This window comes from Vicugna pacos, chromosome 10 (genome assembly GCF_048564905.1).
Source record: "Vicugna pacos chromosome 10, VicPac4, whole genome shotgun sequence".
Classification (NCBI taxonomy): Eukaryota; Metazoa; Chordata; class Mammalia; order Artiodactyla; family Camelidae; genus Vicugna; species Vicugna pacos.
In genome coordinates, this window is record NC_132996.1 from 17,764,524 (window position 1) to 17,787,215 (window position 22,692).

Sequence of the window (22,692 nt, forward strand, 5' to 3'; positions counted from 1 at the left end):
TTGCATGATAATTTAGCTGGATATCAGCTTTTAGTTTAGCACTTATTTTTTCTTCACAAAGTGAACATATATTCTGTTGTCTTTTGGTCTCTATTATTGCTGAGGAGAATTTCCTTATCTTAACTGTATTTCTGTAGTTAGTCTTTTCTGTCTTGCAACTCTTAAGATTTTTCTCTAATAATTTTCAGTTTTATCGCCATGTGTCTGAGTGCATACTTAACTGTATTTTGGCCAGTTCTTTAAAAGCTTTTTCCATCAGAGAACATATCTTTTATAAAATAGTTTTTAATTTGAGTTTTTCTGGTGTTTCCTTATGATTAACTTCAGATTATACATTTCTGGCAGAAGAACTACAAAAGAAATATGTGTTTCTCAATACATGATTTCAAAAGGGAATCTAAAATATCGATTCGTCCAACCATTGATCATGTTAACTTTGTTCACTTGATTAAGGAAGCTTCTAGATTCCTGGTATAAACTTACTATTTTTCCTGAGTAATTAGTAAAAATCTGGTGGGAGACACTTTGAATTTAGAAAAATATCCTGTTTCACCCACTTCCATTCACTAATTTTGGCATTTATTGATCAATTTGGCTTGAAACAATTATTACTATAGAGGTTGCCAGTTAGTGGTCTTCTAATTCCTTCATTTCTTCCATGCTTTATTAATTGGCATTTTCCTATATGAAAGCACTTTTCCTTCTCCCTCATTTGTTGATTTGTTGATTTCTTTATTTTTACCAATATAAATTCATAGAAAGCAATTCTTGCATGGAATTTTGTGGCTGCCCGCCACTTGGCTTCTTGGGTTTCCAGTCCAGGATCAAGTCTTATAAGAGTATTTCATTTCTCCCTCTCTGTTGTAATACAGAGGCTTTAAAAATCTATCTGTAGAGCCAACATTCAGGTCAACTCGATTCCTATTGATGAGGTACTCTTTGTAGATCTTTTTACAGTATTGAATATTTGTTTCATTTCTGATCCACAAAGATGTTGTATTGTTTTAGATCCTAGCTATACTTGTTTTTTGCCTTTTGTATTATAACTATTATTGATGGGTATTTGGAACAGAAGAAGTATGTTGTAAATATAAATTCACTGGGTCATCTTGACAGAAATATAACTATTATTTATTATGTCTTTCTGCTACTTAAGGACACATGGGTTATCTCACTAGAATAAAATTGTAATGAACATTCCTGTGCATACATTTTATGTGTACTGCTAATTACTTCCTTAGGATAATTGTTCTATAAGTAAAGTCACTGTGTCAGTGAATAACTATATTTCTAAGACCTTTTATAGATATTTCCCTATCACTTATTATACCAGTTTATACTCCAGCTCACAATGAAGAATAGTACCCCTCCCCCAAACCTTTGCTAACACTGCTTTGAATTATTATTTTTTGTAGACTTGATAAGTGTTACTTTGGACATTTCATTAATGTTCTAGGCATGCTTTATTAAGACATTTTGTTATTCCCTTGACACTTTTCCTCTTCTCTCAGAAGAATTGTTCACAGCTTTTATCACAGAATTCTGTAGCCAGTTGTTTAGTGTCTGTCTTCTCAACTAGGCAATCTGCAATTTAAGGGAAGTAGCCCTGTCTTATTGAACAGTGATTTCCTTATGCTTGGCACAGTAGGTGGTCAATATATATTAGTTGTACTGACAAATTCACGGATTCAAATGAGAAAGTAATTCTTAATTTTAGGTCTAGACTAGTTCTCATTCTTTAACATTTTCCCCTCTGGGTTAGCATCCCATGATTCTCTTTTTCCCTTTTTTTCTAGTCAGCAGTGGAGTCAGATTTGCAATTCTATAGTAAGGCTAACTTAGTTATCTATGTGTCCATCTTTGTTGTTGTTACTGATAATCATTGTAGTTTTTTTCTTTTCTTGCCTTCTTTTGGATTAACTGAGTATTAGAATTCAATTTTTATATTTTGTCTATTTTACTTTTACCACTGTTAGGTTTATACATTAGTGGCTGTCCTAAGTATTAGTATGTGTGTATATATATATAGTTAATATGTATAGATATATATCTATAGTTAATATAAACATAGTTAATATAAATATAGTTAATTTATCACAGTGTACTGAGTTAATATTTTGCCATTTCACATGTACTGTAAGGACATTACAACAGTATACTTCCATTTACTGCTGCCAATACTTTGTACCATTATTGTACATTTTACTTCTCCCCATACTATAAACCCCCAAATACATTGCTGTTGTTTTGTTTTAAAGAAATTTGAAGAAATTAAGACATAATGGAAAAATTATTTACCTACACATTTATTATTTCTGACACTCTTTATTCCCTGGTCGAGATCTGAGGATCAATTTTGTATCATCCTTCTTCAGCTTAAAGAATTTTCTTTAATATTTTTGTGTTAAGGTTTTTTGGTGATGAGTTCTGTCAAATTTTCTTATGAGAGAATGATTTTATTATGCTTCCTTTTTTAAATAATATTTTTTGCTGGATATAGAATTGCAGAATGTGAGGATTTTTTTTCTTTTCCTTTTAATACTTTAAAGATAGCATTTCATTGTATTCTGTATTACTTTGTTCCTGGTGAGAAGTCGTTGATCATTCTTCTTATTGTTCCCCAATACTAAATGTGTCTATTTTATTGAATGCTTTTAAGATTTTAAAATTCATCTTTGCTTTCCATTAATATGACTATGATGTGCCTGAGTATAGCTTTCATTGTATTTATCCTGTGTGAAGTTTGTTGAGACTGCTGGATCTCTGGGTTAATATTTTTCATCATATTTGGAAAAAATTTAGCTTCTATCTCTTTAAATGTTTTTCTACCCTAATCTTTCTTTACTTTCCTTCTGAAACTTCAATTACATATATATTAGACTATGAAGCATTTTCCTGCAGGTCTTTTTAAATGTCTGCATTTTAGTTTTTCTTTATGAATCATTTTTATTGCCTCATCTTCAAATTCACTGGTATTTTCTTTTGTAGTCTCAATCTCCTGGTAAGCACATTCGGTAATTGTATTATGTTTTATATTAAACTTTTTATGTCTTGAATTTCTGTTTGTGTCTTTTTTATACTTTCATTTCTTTATTAATGTTCTCCCATCTGTTTTATTCATTGTGTTCAACTTTAAAAATTTCTGGAACATATTTATAATAGCTGTTTTAAAATCATTAGTTAATTCTAATCTTTGGACACATTTGGATCATTTTTGTATTGATTTGGCTATCCCCCCTTGGTTATACGTCATATTTTTCTTCTTCTTTACATGACTAGTAAATTTTGGTTACGTGCTGGATACTATGGAGTCTTCATTTTAAGAGTTTAGATTTTGCTATCCTCCTTTAAATAGTGTTGAGTTTTCCGGCAGGTGGTTAATTTACTGTAGCTGAGCATAATCCTTTCAAGGCTGATTTTTAAAGCTTTATTAGCATGTCTAGGGTAGCCATTATTCTACATACAGGATAGCTTTATTCCCAAGGCATGGCTTTTCTAGGTCTTCAGTTTGAATTCGTGGAGTGTGAGTATTGTTCCTCCCCTCTGGCTGGTCAGATAACACATCTCTCAGCACAGTGCCACCTCTGGAATCTCTATGCAGCTTACAGTTCCCCAGTAGCTATTTTATGCCAGGCGTTGTGCTCTCTCTCTGTCTCTCTCTCTTTCTGTCCCTCTGCATGGGAAACATTTTATTAAGCCAAAGACTTAAGAGAAACCTTATGCAAATTTCTGGAACAACTTGTCTTTGAGATTTCTCTTCTATGGTACCCTGATCTGCAGTCTTCAGCTCCTTTAGCAGCTCTGAATTCTGATATCAAGCTCTTCCGCTCAGAGACGCCTCTGTTCTTAATTTGTCCTCTACTACTGTCTGAGTTTAGAAAGTAGCTCCAGGAAGAAAATCAGAGAAATTGTGTGGCTCACTTCTTAAGTTTCTGTTTTCTCAGGGAATTACAATTCTGCATTGCCTGTTGTCCAGAATCTGAAGTGTTGCTTCATGTATTTTATCTTGTTTTATAGTTGTTTATGCCAGTTGGTCTTAGCCAGTACCATGCACTCTGTTATGGCTGCAAGCAGAAGTCTTTGTCGTTGCAAACTTTTAAAAAGTCTGTCTGACTACTATGCAGGTGTCAAAAAATGGGAAAGATTTCTGTGGACGAATATAGAGTTATTTCCAGGCTATACTGTTAAAATGAGAGATAGTGCCGAATCCTAACCACTAGGCCACCAGGGATATGCTGTTAAAGTGTTAAAGGGATATAAAGCAAAGTGTCAAAGGGCTAATGTGCCTGTCTAATCTATACTTTTAAAATATTTCTCCATTTTGACTCCTCTACTTCCCCACTAATCTCCCGTTAGCAATTCTTTCATTTCCTATTTACCATGAGATAATCTAAATTCTTCAGGTTAATGACTAGGGCCCTCCTAAAGTGGCCTCTGCTTACCCTTTCTATTTAATTTTTCAAATCCCTGTCTCATGGTTCAGCGATACTAGATAAATGTAGTTTGTCTCTAACTGCCTCATTCTGTTGTATTGTCCTGTGGCTCTGCTTATGTTGTGGCTTGTTTTTCCATGGCATTCTTTGCATGTTTCTAATACTTCAAATTGAAGTTGAAATTACCAGTTTATGTAATTGTCTCACCTACTTCTTCAATAGCCTAGCATAGTAAACATGGTTCAAATGTTGAAATAAGACTCTTTTGAATTTTCAGAGTACTTTATCTGTACTTCTTTTTTGATATGCAAAGACTTTACCTGATTTCATAGTGATTTCTATATATATATCATTCCTTTTTAAAATTTCATTATTTTTGTTTGTTTGTTTATGGACCACATCTTATCTGTGTGTTCCTCATAACGTCTAGTTTAATGTCTTGCATTTAATATAATTTAACAAATGTGTGATGAATAAATAGGCTGAGGACCTTTTTTGGAAACTGGTATCTCTTGAGCTCTTAGGTAGTGCCTAGTTTTTTGTTTTTTGTTTTTTTTTTCTGTCCACCTTTTCAAGGAACCCTGAAACCTTTATCTTCAGGGCTATCATAATGGAGTTTACTATTCTCCAGCAAAAGAAAATTACTTGGTTTAAATTCATCAGTTGTTTGAAATGCTGATGTAAAGTCTATAAAGCAGCAGCATGATGTGTCTATGACATGAAGAGTATTCAACCACACACTTCTGTAGGTTGCAGTATTCCTTGCATCTGAAGAGGATATTACAAAGTGAAGCAAAATTAGTTGCCATATAAATATAAAGGGCAGAAAGTATTAAATAGGACTGGACTATACCAGAGCACAAATGTGATATACTGCAGGAAAATCTGTACAGTTCACGTTCATAGAGCCTGGGAAGGGGCAGTGCTTCCCAGTGGCCTTGCATCACAGAGCTTGTTTAACTTACATTTTGCATTTATATGGCTTTGCCGCTTGAAAGGACACAGATTTTATGCATGTTGCTCACCAGTACTAACATTTATTTTCACAGAAAAAAAAATCCATGCTTGAGCAAAATAATATAAATATGTAAAACAGACAAAATAAATAAGCCAAGCAAATAGACCTATAGAACAGATAAATCAGGCAAGTGCTTATTTACATTACTGATTAAGAAAAAGAAATTTTACTCTTAAGTTTCTTTTAAATAGAAAATTATCTGATATATGTAAAAGATAAATCATTTCAACGTAAAGTAGGTAAATATTTGTCAAGACATTGTGTAATGCAGAATTCACTGTGTAAATACTGTGTAGTTAAATTCAATAAACACGCACATTTATTTTGTTCAGGCATATGAAAGATATGGAGATAGCAGTACACTCATTGCCTTCAAGGACCGTAAAATCTACTTGAATAGATAAGATACAATTATAAATACTGTTAATTTTTCCTTTTATGTATATTCTAAGTTGTTTTTAAAAGAAACCAGGTGGATAATCATCATTAGAGATGTAAAGGAGAAGTATATATCCTGACGGCATCCTGAAATAAGAGAGCCTCTTGTAGCTGGAAAAAGGGAGAGGATCAGCACAGGCTTTGTGAAAGACAAGGGTTCATATGTAGTCCTTAAAAACTTGGGTAGTGGTATCACCAGAAACGGGGTACCTCAGAGTAGACTTGGGTTCTGAAGAGAAAATGGTTCTACTTAGATTGAATAGATGCGAGGTACCACCGTAAGTATTAGAGGAAATACAAGCAAGCAATTGTAAATGTAAGACTAGAAACTGGGGAAAAGTTTCTGTAGATTTGAATCATCTGGAGGTGAGTATTGCGGAATAGCTAGAGGAAAGGAATTTTGTAGTAACAGCTGAGCTCAGTGGGGTTAAAAAGAGGAAAAGGAAATGAAATGAAAGGAACAAGCAAAGAGATAGGGTATCAACTAGGACAGACATGTGTTTTGAATATAGAAATAACATGTTCAAGAAGGAGGAAATAGTTAATGGTATGAAATGCCACAGAAAGTGGAAGACAATGAGGACAATAGAAAGTTAGAGAAAGTGGGAGACAGTGAAGACTAGGAGGTCCTTTATGAATTTTAAGAGTGCAGTATTCAGGGAAGAAATGGTTGCATTCAGAGGTTAAAGTGAGGGCCGCAAACTGGCTGTCCTTATACAGACTCTGGCCTCAATTTATATTTTGTCTGGCTCATTCTATGTTAGTTCAATGAAATTTTAAAATATATAATTTTTGTCAACATGTAAAAATCAAAGTATTTCATTAAAAGTGACTTACAGAAATGGAAAGATATTCCATACTCTTGGACTGGAAGAATTAATATTTTTAAAATGGCCATACTACCAAAAGCAATCTACAGATATGACGTGATCCCTATCAAATTACCCATGACATTTTTCACAGAACTAGAGCAAATAATCCTAAAATTTATATGGAATCATGAAAGACCCAGAATTGCCAAAGCAATACTGAAGGAAAAGAATGAAGCTGGAGGAATTATCCTCCCAGGCCTCAGACAATACTACAAAGCTACAGTAATCAAAACAGCATGGTATTGTCACAGAAACAGATTTATGAATCAATGGAACAGAATGGAGAGTTCAGAAATAAACCCACAGTCTTAATGGTCAATTAATATTCAACAAAGGAGGCAAGAATATACAATGGAGAAAAGACAGCCTCTTCAGCAAGTGTTTTTGGGAAAGCTGGACAGCCGCATGTAAATCAATGAAGTTAGAACATTCCCTCAAACAATACACAAAAACAAACTCAAAATGGCTTAAAGACTTAAACATAAGACAAGACACTATAAACCTCCTAGAAGAAAACAGGCAAAACATTGTCTGACATAAATCTTGGCAATGTTCTCCTAGGGCAGTCTACCCAGGCAATAGAAATAAAAGCAAAAATTTAAAAGTGGGACTTAATTAAACTTACACACTTTTGCACAGCAAAGGAAACCTAAGCGAAACAAAATGACAACCTACAGAATGGGAGGAAATATTTGCAAATGATGTGGCTGACAAAGGCTTAATTTCCAGAATATATAAACAGCTTATGCAACTTAATAACAAAAAAACCGAAAAACCCAATTAAAAAATGGGTAGAAGACTTAAAAAGGCAATTTTCTAGTGAAGACATACAAATGGCCAAAAGGCACATTAAAAAATGCTCAGTATTGCTAATTATCAGGGAAATGAAAATCAAAACTACAGTGAGGTATCACCTCACACCAGTCAGGTTGGCCATCATGCAGAAGTTCACAAATGATAAATACTGCAAAGGGTGTGGAGAATAGGAAACCCCCCATACACTGTTGGTGGGAATGTAGTTTGGCACAGTCATTATGGAAAATAATGTGGAGATTCCTCTAAAAACTAAAAATAGACTTACTATCCGATCCAGTAATCCTATTCCTGAGCATATGTCAAGAGGGAACTCTAATTCGAAAAGATAAATGCACCCCAATGTTCATAGAAGCACTATTTACAATAGCCAAGACATGGAAACAACCTAAATGTCCACTGACAGATGACTGGATAAAGAAATTGTGGTATATTTCTACAATGGGATACTATTCGGCCATAAAAAAGCATAAAATAATGCCATTTGCAACAACATGGATGTATCTGGAGATCATCATTCTAAGTTAAGTAAGCCAGAAAGAGAAAGAAAAATACCATATGGTGGCACTCATATTATGTGGAATCTGGGGAAAAAAAAAGACACAAATGAACTTATCTACAAAACAGAAACAGACTCACAGACACAGAAAACAAACTTATTGTTCCCAGGGGAAAGAGGGTGGGAAGGGATAAGTTGGGAGTTCAAGATTTGCAGATACTAACTACTATATATAAAATAGATGCACAACAAGTTTCTTCTGTATAGCGTAGGACACTATATTCAATAATGAAAAAGAATATATAAAGTGAATATATGTATGTATATGCATGAATGAAACATTATGCTCTATGCCAGAAATCGACACAACATTGTAAACTGACTATACTTCAGTTAAAAAATCAAAGTATTTCACGTAAAAGTTCATCCTTGCAAGTTTTCTTGAAAATTCTAAACATCTGGCAACTCTGGGTCTGGGTTTCCTCATTATAACAAAATTCCTGAAAATGACTAGAGACTACACCCATTAAACAGGGCATGGACTCTCCATTTTGCCAAGGACCATCCATCTCTTCCTAAATATTTCTTATACCTGACTCACTTTACTGATTTTAAGCACCTGAAATTATTTGACATTTTGACATCTAAATCAGTGGTTTTCAAACTAGGATTTGTCAAAATCACACAAGAAACACAGTTTGCAGGACCCTACACTTACTGTTTCTGATTTAGTAGGTCTGGGATAAGGCCCAAGAATATATCTTTTTAACAAGTTTCCAGGTAATGCTAATGCTCTTAGTCTGAGGACCACAATTTGAAGAGTTAAAGGGTAAATTATAAGGAAGTGGTTCAGGAATTTAGTTCAATGGTTAGGTGGATAGACTTTGAATTCAGACAGAACTATGTTCTGCTTATTCAACACAGGAAATAAAGATGATAGTACTTCATAGATTTCTGTTTTAATCTAAATGAGATAATGCATATAATATATGTATCAATATCCTCAAACACCTAGCTTATTGTAGATTTTCATTAAGTAATTCTATTGTTGAATTGTTGCTGTAACTACTGTTATGTCTTTTAAGAATATTGATTCTAGGAAAAAGAAGGTCAGGGATAGATTACTACTTTTGGAACAAGCATTATCAGGGTCTTTATTTATTTTTTAAAGAATGAAGGAAGTAGAGAAGTATAGAAGAAAATTGCTATTTCCATGACAGCCAGATTGATGGGAAGTTACCAGTGGAAGGAGTAATGATGGGAATATGAAAGCATGGAAAGCCAGTCAAGGTACTGAGATTCAGGAAATATATATAGGACACCGACTGGTATGGGGTAAAAAAGTTGGAGATTCATACCATCCAATCTAGCTGTGGGATGCTTGATAAGAAAGAAGACTCTGTGCAATGGGTGGCATTATCTCCATATGTTAGGTGACAAAAATGAGATTCACAGAATTTAAATATTGTTCCATTCCACACAACTAGTAGGTGGAGATAAAAGGATTTTCACTCATTTCTTTTTTACTCTAAAATCCATGCTCTTTCTTTGTGAGCATGGTGAACTTTCAAGACCACATTATTTACTATTAGACTAAACACTCTTGCTTGTCTAAAAAACATCTCCTTGTCCTCGAAATTATTTCAATGTCGTATCTTTCAGGAAGCCTCCTTTGATTCCACGGTCTCATATAGATGATCCTCTCATACTTTACATCAATAGTTGTAATTAACATTGTATTATAATTTATATATTTATATATCTGTCCCATTAGAGCTCCTTGGAGGATAGATAGTATGTCTCATTGTTTTTGGATTTCCAGGGATTAATAAATATTGTTTAATAGATGACAAAAATAAAAGATTAAACTAGATAAATAGATGGAGGGACAAACAAACAGGGATCAAGGGCTTTGATCTGAGAGAAATGTAGCCTCTGCATCAGAAACATAGACTCCTTTACTTTGTGCTCAGCCTGGGATAGTGGATGTGCTGCCATGTTTGGTACAACAATGAATATAGGCTGCAATGGCGGCAGTGCAGGCTTGATCAGCAGCTTGATTCCAGTTCCTCCGATCAGGTCCTTACTGTGGGCATCTGCAATTGGCAGCTCTGATTTGCACAGTTCATGCCCCCAGGGAGGCACGTGTTTAATTTGCCAGTCTGTAGTGTTCAAGGAGCAGATCAAGCCTTTAGGCCATTGATAATATCCCAAGAGTCAGTAAAAATATAACAGAGTTTATCAGGAATCATATTGACCAGAGCTATGAGAACAATTTTGAGTTCTGGCCCTGAGTGGAGGAACTACATCTGTTTCACTTCTGCATAGCTGGAACTGAAGACAAATGGCATCAGTATCCCAGTGGACCCTATTGGTTTTAGTTCAGCTAAATCATTTGTGAAGCAACCCTAGGTATTCAGTGAAACCTTGATGAACAAAGAATCCCAATGAGCCAGTAACTTTGCTTCAGGGTATTTTGTGTGGAGGCTGCCTCTCTTTGCCAGAGGTTCCAGTCAGCCTCTCTCATTCACAGAGATTTGTACCTCAGAGGAGTCATTAAGGTTGTGGGTCTACAAAGGTAGAAAGCATGCAACAGCCTGCCAAGGGCTTCTGATGTAGCCTGTTGATTTGGGCCTCACTTTAAGGATGCTTGATGATTTGTGTGTTAGCCAATAATGAAGACCATGTGAAATGTTCAAGTAAGATCATGCTCTCTTCGGTATTTATTGTTCACTAAGGTGCTGGGCCTTCTTTATGACAGTTGCGATGAAAAAGACAGTAGTCTTTCCTTGACTGCTAGAGGGAATTTGCCCAGATAGCTCCTCAATTTTGTCAGTTTATTGTTCTTTCATGATGGCTGAGGTTTCTGAATTGCCAACTAGTGGGATATCATCTCTATAGTAACGACTATGAACATAAGAAAATAAAGCCACTCAGTGACAAATGGCAGAGGAATTTGTGTAATGAGGAAGTACTATACACAGACTGGAGAACTTGCCATCTGAATAAAAATTGGTCCTGGACCCTGAGTGCCAGTGGAATAGAAAAAAGATGTAGGTAAGTGCCATCAGTCAATGCAAAGGAATTAGTTGCAGTTAAAATGTTTAGAATAGCTGAGGCTATAAGATCTGCAACTGAACTCACTTAGCAATAATCCACTGTAAGCCTCCAGCTCCCATTAGCCTTTTTTGCTGTTCATACTTGGCTGTTGTTTTAAGATACTGCATTTTTGCACTATTGCTGCTGCTCCTTAACACTGTGGTTTAGCTTTTTTCTTCTGAGATTCTCCATTGTTTCTGCTGGACAATCTGAGAGAAAAGGGAAAAAAGAATTGCGGAGTGATTTACGTGTTCCATTAGCATGTCCCTGCATTAGCTTCTCCTGATCAGGAGAATCCCCTCTGGACTTTATGAGATTTACAATGAAATGTTAATACTGATTGTATATTCAGCAGTGAAAGCCACACAAATGGTACATTGAATCAATCCAAAGAGCCCCATACACAGGGTCGTTTAGTTTGTCTTCCCTATGGTGAACCCCCCCTGAACTCAAGTTTATTGAATCCTGGTGCCCCCCTCTTGCCAACCCAGGGGACCCAGCAGATTGTGATTTCGATGACTGTGCAACAGAACTGCAAGATTTTAAGTCCTTACTCTTACAGAAGTTCTCAAGCATATTTGGAGAAGTGTGTTTGACCATTATTCCCTCTTGGGGGCAGGAAAACTTTAGCTCTACTCTTAATCATCTTTTCTCTTAAAGCATCTGAGGTCTTTTGATTATGGGTAGTGTAGGGGTGGTTTGCAGCTCAGTGAAATGAACTTCTAATGTTTTTGGCCCACCCAGAGTCCCATATCAGCAGCAATGCTATCAATACTGCCTATCTACAGACTACTAGATTAAACACATTCCTTGGTGGGGGCATGAACTGTACAAATCTACATCACCTGTGTAGATGCCCACAGTAACGGTCTGATAAGACCAACTGGAATCAAGCTGCCAATTGAGTCTACACTGCCACCATTGCTGCCTGTATTCACCATCATACCAAACATGGCAGTACATCTACCATCCCAGGCCGAGTACAAAGTAAAGGACTCTGAGTTTCTGATGCAGAGATGACCTGGGCATTCCTTTTAGCCAGATCAGAGCCCTTGTTCCTTTTTGTTTCTCCAACTAAGCATCCATCTATTTGTCTAATTGAATCTTTTATTTTTTTATTCATTGAATAAATATTGATTGACCCCCTAGAAATTGAAGAGCAATAAAGATATACTGCCTGTCCTCCAAGGAGCTCTAATGGGACAGACAGATATACAAACATATGATACATGTAAATTATGGAAACAGAGAATAAGAGCATCTACAAGAGACTGGAGTCAGAGAAATTTCTGTTTCTGCTCACCGTGGTTACAAATTTGTCTTCTTTCATAATCAGCACAGGTGCATTTCTCTATAACTATTTCTGAAAGGGGGCAGAAATTTCTGCTTACTCAGAGTGAATCTTAGGACCTGAGGGTGATTGGCAGATTGGTGAGGAGGTGCTCCTACTCAGAAAAAAGTTAGCCACAACCAAGTCACCATTTGGCAAGTGTCTTTGGGTTTATATCCCAGTACTCAGACAGCAGCCACTTTGTAAATTAAAGTGGAGGACCATCATTATGCGGTTGAAAATATAATTTGTTCAACGTGTTTGCTACCAATTCCCAAAGATGTCTCAGAAATCCTTTTTATCACCTCATAAGTCCCTGATTGTTTCTCTTCCAGAAAACAATGACTCTGTCACCATCCTATCTTTGTCACCACAACTGTCAAAAGCTGTGAAGGGTCTAAGATTTTACCCAACTGGCATGCCAGTAACCATGTCACAATTTCATGGATGCTGTCAGAAGACTCCTAGAACAAGGCAATGACTTTATTACTTTCAACAGTAGTAGTAGCCTGACAGCATTTTCTTGAACCACTTCCTCAAGCCCCTTTTCCTACAGGACAATGCAAAGATGGCCGAGTGATACATTCACACACAATGGAGGAAAATTCTCAGTTTAGGGAATACACGTGTTTTATAATGATCAGTAAACAAACCTATGCCTGGAAGTGGATATTATTTCAGTCATTCAAAGCTGTAGTGATACAAACATCCTTGAGAAGACAATCCAGAACAGAGGCAATCAGTGCCACTGCTTATTCTGAGGTTCCAATAGGTACATAGAGTAGAAATTTCTGCCAGTATGGGAACTCCAGTAAGATGAAATCAGCCTTTCTATCTTCATCTTGCCCTTTAACCATGTTCAGCTTTTATCAGATCGTCAATTTACATTTGAATAATCCAAGTTCAACACTCCCTGGTGAAAAGCTTTGAAATTTATAAACTTGCCTTTGAATAACTGTCCCATTTTATGTTTTCTCTTTGGGAGCAATATGAAAATGGGTTAGATAGTGCGTTCGTATTCTAAAACTGGCATAAGCAATATCTAATAATGTTTTTTCAGGTCTTAGACATTTTAATGTGCATGATAAAAGTTTGAAAAACATTTATTCATTTTACAGAAAACAAATAGGAAGTACTGATTTTTTTAAAACTTTATTTTTAGCTTACAGTTTGCAGTGGACCAATGGAAAATGCTTCATGTATTGAGCAAAATAAAGACAATCAGTGTTTTGAAAATGAAAATGGCAAAAAGACAAGTGTAAGTGTTAGAATATTTTCTTTGGTTCTGTGTTTAATGGGCAAGATACATCTTGTTCCCTGTGGAGTATAACCTAATTTCTGGCTTCGGCCTTGTCAGCACATTGGCTCTCCTGCTGAACCGATATTGACTTTATCGTTTTGAGTAGTTGTGTGTTTTCATTTTGAGAATTTTGTTTTCTGTATTTTTGTGTATATACTTAGGTTGCTGGTGATCACCAACCATTTTATAAGCTACTTCACTTTTCTCTTCTTCTGTGTGGTTCAGGCCTTCCAGAAAAACCCTCACACTCTTCTTTGGTAGTTGTTTTCAGGTCTCATTGGGCTTTTTTGGCAATAGTTTCCCTAAGCAGTCTGAAGACTACTTCAGTTATTCTTTTTTGTGATTGTCAATTTGTGTATTTTTTCAAGACGAGGAACCAAAATCAGTCACATACAAGATAACGTTAAAGTGGTCATACTGCTGAAACCAAGAAAAACTGAGTCCAAGTAAGGTATGCGTATTTCCAAATACGGGTATTTTACTATTGGGCAACCTAAGATTTAATTTATCTCTGATCAGTTGACACATGGTGACTCTTGTTTAGTACAACCCAGTGATATAAAACAGGTTTCATTCTCCATTTTATTCATAAAGACACCAAAGTTAATAATGAAAACTATAAAAATGAATCACAGATATTATTATTAAATATTTAAAACACACATAAAATTCTTTTGGAGTATTTCATAGGAATTGCATTTTGGGGTTTCTTGAAATGCACCTTCAATGATGTTTCTACTTGTATTTCTCCTAAATCTTCTGTTAGCAAGTAGAGACATTCTTCATTATGGCTCTGTAGGCCTTCTGATTGCTTTCAAATACAGAGTGATACGTCTGTGATATTCAGTGTATGTTATCATGTCAGTAAAGGAATAGTTTTTCTATGGATTATCATTTATAACCTGAACTGACTTTCTGGCATTGTCAGCTGACTGAGCCTCCTAGTGTTGACTAGGCCTTGGGATTTGGACAGAGTGCTGAGTCAGTCCAATTATGAATTTTGATCTTTACTGAGAGGAATTTTGTAAAATCAGAAAAGTTGGATGGTGAATCGTCCATCCCTTTATAAGAAGATCATGGAGCTTAGTGCCACATTTAACTAGTGACCAGTTTATAGAATGCCTCTGTAAAGGACTGTTGTTTCTTTTGCTGAAAAATGTGTTTAACAGGGTGTTATTTAAGCTGTTCGAGATCATTAAAATGTGCTAAATGTGCTTTCAGGAAAGGAAGTCATCTAATCTGGCAGTGGCACTGTTTTTCTCCAAAAGGAGAGAGGGAGGATGGATGTCTATACTGGACTCATGAATACTTAGAAAACAAATTTTTAGACTTCCTGGCTGTCCAAAAGGATGTTTGTGTTTTTGCTTCCTGAGAAAGAACTCATCGGGCCTTAGTAGGGTACAACTGTGCCAACTTGTCAAGCAGCTAAATTAAATAATTGCTGGCAAATACATTAGGAAAACTTTGTGTTTTTGTCATGGGAAAACATATTGCTAGCCTAGATTATGCTATTTAAACTTTAAAAGCTTCAGTTTCTTTATCTTACGTGGTAGTTAGGAGATTTTAATGAGATCCTGTATATGAACATGGTTAGTACTGCCTAGCAAAATAGTAGATTTTTATTCTATTGAGATGAATTGCAAGTCTTACATTTATTTTATTGAGGTGGTGGACTCTGTTACAAATAGTTCTTAGGACTTCCTTGCACTCATGCCTGTATTATATAACTAAGAAAGTCTATAACATTTTTTTTTTGGCCTGGAAACTATTTGGCAAAAAAGAAGCTCTTGCCTTGCTAATCTCTACTAATCACTGCTCAAGACAAGTTCTGGTTGAATTTAGATAAGCATCAGTGAGAACTTCTTAATTATCTTAAGAAAAAATTAATTATATGACAAATTAAAGAATAGTTATGACTGTTGTATAAACATGATATATTATTGTAGCTGTTTAGTTCATAGATCATTCTTCAAAAGCAAACCACAATTTAGAAATCACAATTGTGTAGATCTATTAAATATGACACTGGATTTTGGCTTCTTCATCTTCAGAATTAGGGTATTAGATCAGATTATTCCTAGGAAATTTTCCAGATCTAATCATTCTATGACAGGCAACAGCAGACAGTGAATTGTATTGTGTGAATGGAGGACCGATGGATAGTATAATTAAAGTATTTTAGCCAGCAGTAGCTATTGAGCCCCATACAAATTTGGGCTTATGTTATAAATATATATCGAGAACAACAGACAGGAACAACTTCATTAGGCCACATTAGTTTGAGAAAATTTTAATAACACAGTTCATAAGCCAGTGATTCTTGAAGTGTGGTCCTTCAGCCAGGAGCATTAGCATCCTCTAGGGACTTGTTAGAAAAGTAAATTCTTGGGCTCTGCCCCAGACCCACTAAATCAGATATGTTTTGGGGTGGGACCCAGACATTTGTGTTTTAATAAGCCCGTCAAGTGATTCTTAAGTATGCTACAATCTGAGAAACAGTGCCATGAGTAATAAAACTCTGGGCTTCTCTCTGGGGGAGTCACTCACCATCTTTCCTGTCACATGATTTAAGCCAGTCATTTTAGGGGAGGCCCAGAAAGTGACTCAAGGATTGATAAGGCAATTAACATAGAAGAAATTACACCACACCTACTCTTTAGATTTCTTGTTTGCATTTCTTATTTTTTCAGTGATCTGCCCAAAGAACTCTGGGGGCTGATTTTCTAATATCATTCAGAGACATGTTAGTATCCTGTGTTGCTCTCTGTTCTTTCTCAGTTGCCCATTTTTGACTATAGCTCAATTTGTAACAGTCTTTTGGGAGCTATTTTGCCAGGTGGGAGATGTCTTCCCTGTAGGTATTGATCCAGAGAAATCAGAATCTGAAATAACTTTCAATTCCATTTGTTATCTGTGTCCACCAGGGAACCTTCCCCCATTTTGTTATATATTTACCCTAATTTCAGTATGTTTGAAGATACTTTTTACCATCATTGAGGCTTAGAGAACCAATGTCTGTTCCTTACAAAGCAGTGTTTTCAATTGAAGACTTATCTTTGCTCTCGTTTAATAGCTTAAATGAGTCATGGGGTTGCCACTTGTCATATGATGTGGAAAACCCTGAAGTTACAAGGGGCAATACAATTTGCAAAATTTGTTGTAAACTTGTTCTCCAGAACTGAAGAAATTATGTCAATCTAGTGAAAAAATTAAAATTTGGGAAATGAAAACAAGACATCATTGAGAATTTTAGACCTTTATTGATAAAAAAATATTTTACATTTAATATCCTTCCTTCTTTATTTTTTATTTTATTTCTACTATTCCCTTTGATCAATTTTAAATAATTGGACATACCTTTTAGGGGTATGTTTGTGTTTAAATAAACCTAATAAACAAATGGTAAAGTTTGGAAATTTCATCTTCCAGAGTCCTAGTGAGAAACAATGAGGATTTTAAATCAGGTCATAGAGAGAGGAGGGAACTTAAAGAAAGAGTTGAGAAGACTTGAGGGCTTGGTGACTAAGTAAATTGAGAGTTGGGTGGTATCAGAACAAAAATGGGTATATTTAGGTTGACTAATGGATAAACAGGGTAAATTGAATTATGATATCTGAAATTTGAGATAATAATGGGACAACTAAGAAGAAATATTTTTAGAGGAGTTGGACATATTAGTTGAGAACCAAGTGTGATATCAAAAGCAAGACAGTATGATAGAGTATAAAGAGTAAAAGATCTATAGTCAGAGATCAAAGTTTGTATCTTAGCTTTACCACTAGTTAGTCATGTGACCTTGAACAGATTAAATACCTCTATTTTTATTTGTAAAATGTAGATAATACCTATTTTGCCTATTTTATAGGGGTACAGTTAGGATCAAATGAAATAGATACACGTGAAAGGACTGACAGCTAAATACTCTGCTTATAGTATAACATTTGGAGACATGACCAGAGCACTAAACACCCCTTGAGAATTTTTTAAATTTTAGATAACGTTTTAGTTGTTTGGTGTTTTAAATTTAATTTCTAAGCAGAAAACAGATTCTAGTCAATCTTGTGAATTAGGACTAGTTAGTAAAGGGGCTAAGTGAATACTATGCAAAGACAACACTGGAAGGGGCAGAAAGTTAGATGTCTTCTAACAAATACAGAGCAGTAATCATATAGAGAAAAATTTAACTTTAGGGAACATAACATGGGAAAGGAAGCATGTAAATCATAATTGGGAGCCAGAGAACTTGGGTCGTTGTCTTTGGACTCTTAATATCTGGGCATCCTTGTTCAAATCACTTGATCAATCGATGCTTTAGTTTGCTAATTTAATTGAAGGGCTTTGACTAGATAATTTATGGGTTCTTTTAAGTTACAATAACAATTTGATAGAATAAGGAAGTTATTTATTTTAGAGCATCCCAACATAGCCCTTACATTTTTTTAGACTAAAATGCATCTGTTAATGTACTCTGCTAAACACCTGCACTTTCTGATTAAGAATAATTTTGCAGTTCAGCTATATATCTCTGTTTACTGTCCTTGCCAGTATTTATTAGGAAACTTTTTTTTCTTAATGCCACTCAGCCACACAAAAGAAGGTTATGATGGTGGTTTTAGGGAATAAGAACATTGTTTTGTGTACATTAGATGCTCTCCATGGTCCTTATTTTAAACGTTATGGTTCTGAGTTAATCTTCCTGGAGAACTAAGGTAAAAAAATACTACAGAATCAGAGAATTAGAAGCAATTTTGATGGCAATCCAGGGCAATGACTTTCTTCACTCTTAAATCTCCTCTACTGCTGCCTTGCTAAAGGGGAATCTATCACTTGCTGGAAAGTCTCTAGTTATATATTTATTACATATCTAGGATATTTACCACCTCTCAAGGTAGTTTATTCCATCTAGGCAAGTTTAAATATTATATGATTATTCTTATTAAACTCATTATATTCAGAGTATTTTAGTATTGATTATATTTTCTGTTTTCCAATGCTAGTGGAAGTCAAGTAACAAACTTCTAAGTATCTGGAGTTAATGATGGAACAACCTTTTTTTTTTTTAAATGGAATACTGTGGTTAACTCTAACTAATTTGGTTTACTAATTTAAAGCATAAAATGTAATTACTCCTTATTTCCAGGTTGATGAAGATATTGTGCTTTTTCTTGGAGCATCTTGTAGTGCCTCAGGGTCAATGTTCTGCCTTTTAAAGATTAATGACTGGGCTTCTGTAGTAGTGTTGTAGGAGACCAGATTTTTGTTACTAATGCTGCCATACTAATAAAGCTATTTTTAATTAGTCAATCCATATATCAATTTATTAATCTACTAACTGCCTCTAAAGCAATGCAAATACTATGAAATCAGATTCTCATCATTTAATTTATCTATATTTCAGAACCCAGTTTTTGCATTTATTTGAAAACAGTGACATATACTCTGTTCAGATAGAGAACACTTAGAACCAAATATTTGAAATTTATGGTAATTACTACCTGTTTAAGTGAGTTCAGTGATTTTGAAAGTGCGCTCGATCACCATTATAACAAAAATGGGAGTTAGATGATCAAGGTTCACATCTTGGCTGATCTACTCAGTCAATGGAGTAAGTACCTGCCAGGTACTGGTTTACCAACTCAGTAGCTGTTCAAATTTGGGTAAGTTAAGTTTTCTAAGCCTCAGTTTTATCACCTGCAAAATTAAGCTTAATTCACTGGTTGTAAATACTTTATGATAATAGATACATGAATGTGCCTAACTCCAGCCTGCTCAATGAAAAGTTAATGGTCAATCTGGAAACTGTTCTTTATTTTATGTTTGTAAATACTATGGTTAGTATAAATCACACCTTTAGAAAATAATTTATGTTAAAAACCATAGAGGTCAAATTTCATGTGAGACACCTGACTTTAACCCTGTTTTTTAAAAAAAAGTTTCCCTGTGGTATATCTTATTTATTCATTCAAAAAGGTCTTTATTTAGCATCTTCTTTGTGTTGAGCACTGTTCTAAACACTACTGATACAGCCATGGACAAAATAGAGAAGCTTCTTGCTCTCAGGAATAAATTTCAAATAATAAGAAATGAGTAACGAATATAATTCCAGATTGTGATAATTGCTGAGAAGGAAATAAATAAGATTATTTAATGGAGAGTTATGGAAGGGAATCTAATTTAAGGAGGTCAGTTGAAGAAGATTTTATAAAAGTAGGAATATCTAAGCAGGGACCTGAATAATGAGAGGGAACCAGCCATGTGGAAATCTAGGGGAAGCGAGTTTCTGGCAGAGGGAACAACAAAGTCAAGACCTGTAGAAAGAATGTGAGTGAAATACTGTATTTAAGAACCAGATAGCAGGCCATTGTAATGGGGTGTAGGAAAGTGGAGTGTGGGAAGGATATTTAGCAATAGTATTTAGGTTATATATATTAACTGGAAAGTAAAATTGCATTTCAGACCATATAACTTTTGAAATTTGTAACCTATGCATGACTATTTGAATTTCCATACTCTATTCAACTCCTAGCATTGTATAATAGTGGGAAAAATTGAGCCTCATAAGGAGTGTAAGTTCAGCATAGTTTTATGTAAACTCTGATTTATTAGGGGAACAGAATTTTTATAGGATGTTTTCATCATTTATGGCTTACTATACATAATTATGTAAATTTCAAAGGTGTTTTAGATTTTGATGATAATAATAAAGGGGAGTTACATGGTTATCAGTTATCTATGTTCCAATTTATTTATATAAGCAAAATTGACATGCAGTTCTGGTCTATACAATTAAAAATCTTGAGAAAGTAGATAAAAAGTGAACACTTCTTGATTTCTGTAGCAATTTTTGGTTCACTCAAAACTTTTCCTATTTCATTATACTTACAAAGAATCACACACTTAATGTGCACAGAATACATACACTCCTGCCTTTCATGAATTATTTTCAGTATCCAGTACTATCCAAATATTTTTCATCATGGAAATTCTTTGGAAAAGTCTGTCCTTTTCTAGTTGATCCTAATTTCCTATTTGCCTCTGGAGGCTTTGGAAATGAGGGCAGGCATTTTGCCATGACCTGCCTGCAGTCTATTTATTTTACTAAGTTAACAAACTTTGCAGATGTCATTTGTGTGCCTGCTGTCCTGGGTAAATGGGGAACAGACAGACTGGGATGGGAGTCCACATGGGTGGATCTCTTTAGTTATTTTCATTGGAGATAATCTTTCTAATGGGGAGTCCATTCCTTCTGGTTTGTTCCCAAGGTCTCTGAAAGCTATATAGGTCTTAATATTGGAGCCCAGAGATATGCCTGTCTCTTTAGGGGAATCCCAAGTTGTTTGTAATTAGCCTGCATGGAGTCCAGGCTACCTTTGACTAGAGGAGTCCTTTTGGATCTGTTTGTGCCCACACTCAGGTTGGACTGAAGGAGGCAGAAACTGCCTGCAGGTTTGAGGTATGATGAGATGGAAAGCACACAGTCTTTGCACTCCAAGTTGGAGTCACGTAGGTGCTGTCATCTAGGACAAATTGTATAATCTCAGGGGGCTTCAGTTTCTTCATATGTAAAATGGGGATTATATTTCTTTTCTGAAGGGTGTTGTGGTCATCAGACATAATATATAAATAAAGTATTTGCCACAATACTTCAGATAATAGTCACTTGATAAATTACTGCTATTATTAATAAAAATGCATTTATTTATTACAGTTTTTTATCACAAGGGCAAATGCCTAGTTTTAGCAGCATGCTGTGGTTGTTGCAGCACTTTAGCTGGAAACTGCCCTTTTTCGTTATAGATTAGATTATTCCAAACCAACATTCTTGTGTTAGACTGGATTTGCCAATAAAAATATTTGTCGTTGCAAGTATCTTCAGCTACGTGCACCAATCTATTTCTTCCTTAAATATATATATGTATTTATTTTACTATATATTATATATATTCATTCTCTCTTAAATATATACATAATAGTTACTATATGCTTATATGGTTCTTTTATGGACAAAGGATGTATATCATAAGTTTTTTAAAAAAAAACTCTTCTAAGGAAAAATAAATGGCATAACTGGAGCTATGATCATTGTTTCGTTCCCCAAATATTTATTTTGTACCTTTTAAGTCTAGGTACCATGCTAGGTACCAGAGATATACATTATACCTACCCTCAGGGGGCTTAGATTTTACAAGAATAAGTGCAGGATATATTTAACTACTAAATATTTTTTTTCCATCTTGGAAACACAATTAAAGTAATGCATTTAAATGGTTAAGGTATAGGCTTAGTACAAGTAATTTACAACAATAGTTTTCTGATAGCAAATTTCCAATGGTAGACTTTACTAAAAATCAATATGTTCCTGATTTGGATATCATTAACCTTAACTAATATCAGGTAAAGCAGTTTGCAGGCTGTGGCTTTATATCTTGTCAAACACTTGTGAAATCACAGGACCAATTGAGCTCTACGTCTGTAAAAACGTGCTGCAAGCTGATGCCTTGCTAATTTTAAAAATAAAAGAATATTTCCTTTGAGGCAAAGGAGTAGATTATCTTCTATCATCTTTATATCTGAGGAAAATCAATGGAAGGCAAGGTATACACAATGTAGAAAGCTGCATCCTAAGTAGAACTACACTTTAAAATGTCACCTATTTACTTTTATAAAAACATACGAACATTATCCAATTAATCACATGTGGTAAATATAACCTAATGACTATAGAAGGTATAGTCTACATGCTTTTATAGCACATATGCACTTGCTTAACATGAATGATACTCTTTTTTATCCCCCAGCAGACTACATGCTCAGTTTGTGAAATGCCTGCTCAAAAGTACTTTTATTTAATGAAAACCCTTTAGATGTGTTTATAAAAGCTGACTGTAGA

General features: G+C 34.9%; 1 protein-coding gene across 2 annotated transcripts in view; it reads left to right on the forward strand.

Moving 5' to 3' along the window:
• Positions 1 to 22,692, forward strand: part of DLG2 (discs large MAGUK scaffold protein 2) — a 1,735,130-nt gene that overhangs the window by 318,897 nt on the left and 1,393,541 nt on the right. Inside the window, exon 5 of one of the 2 annotated variants that reach the window (XM_072969091.1) lies at positions 13,665 to 13,760. The exons of the other annotated variant lie outside the window; for it this stretch is intronic. Coding sequence (XP_072825192.1) covers positions 13,665 to 13,760 — 96 coding nt within the window. The remainder of the gene's footprint in view (positions 1 to 13,664; positions 13,761 to 22,692) is intronic. 2 annotated transcript variants of the gene reach the window in all.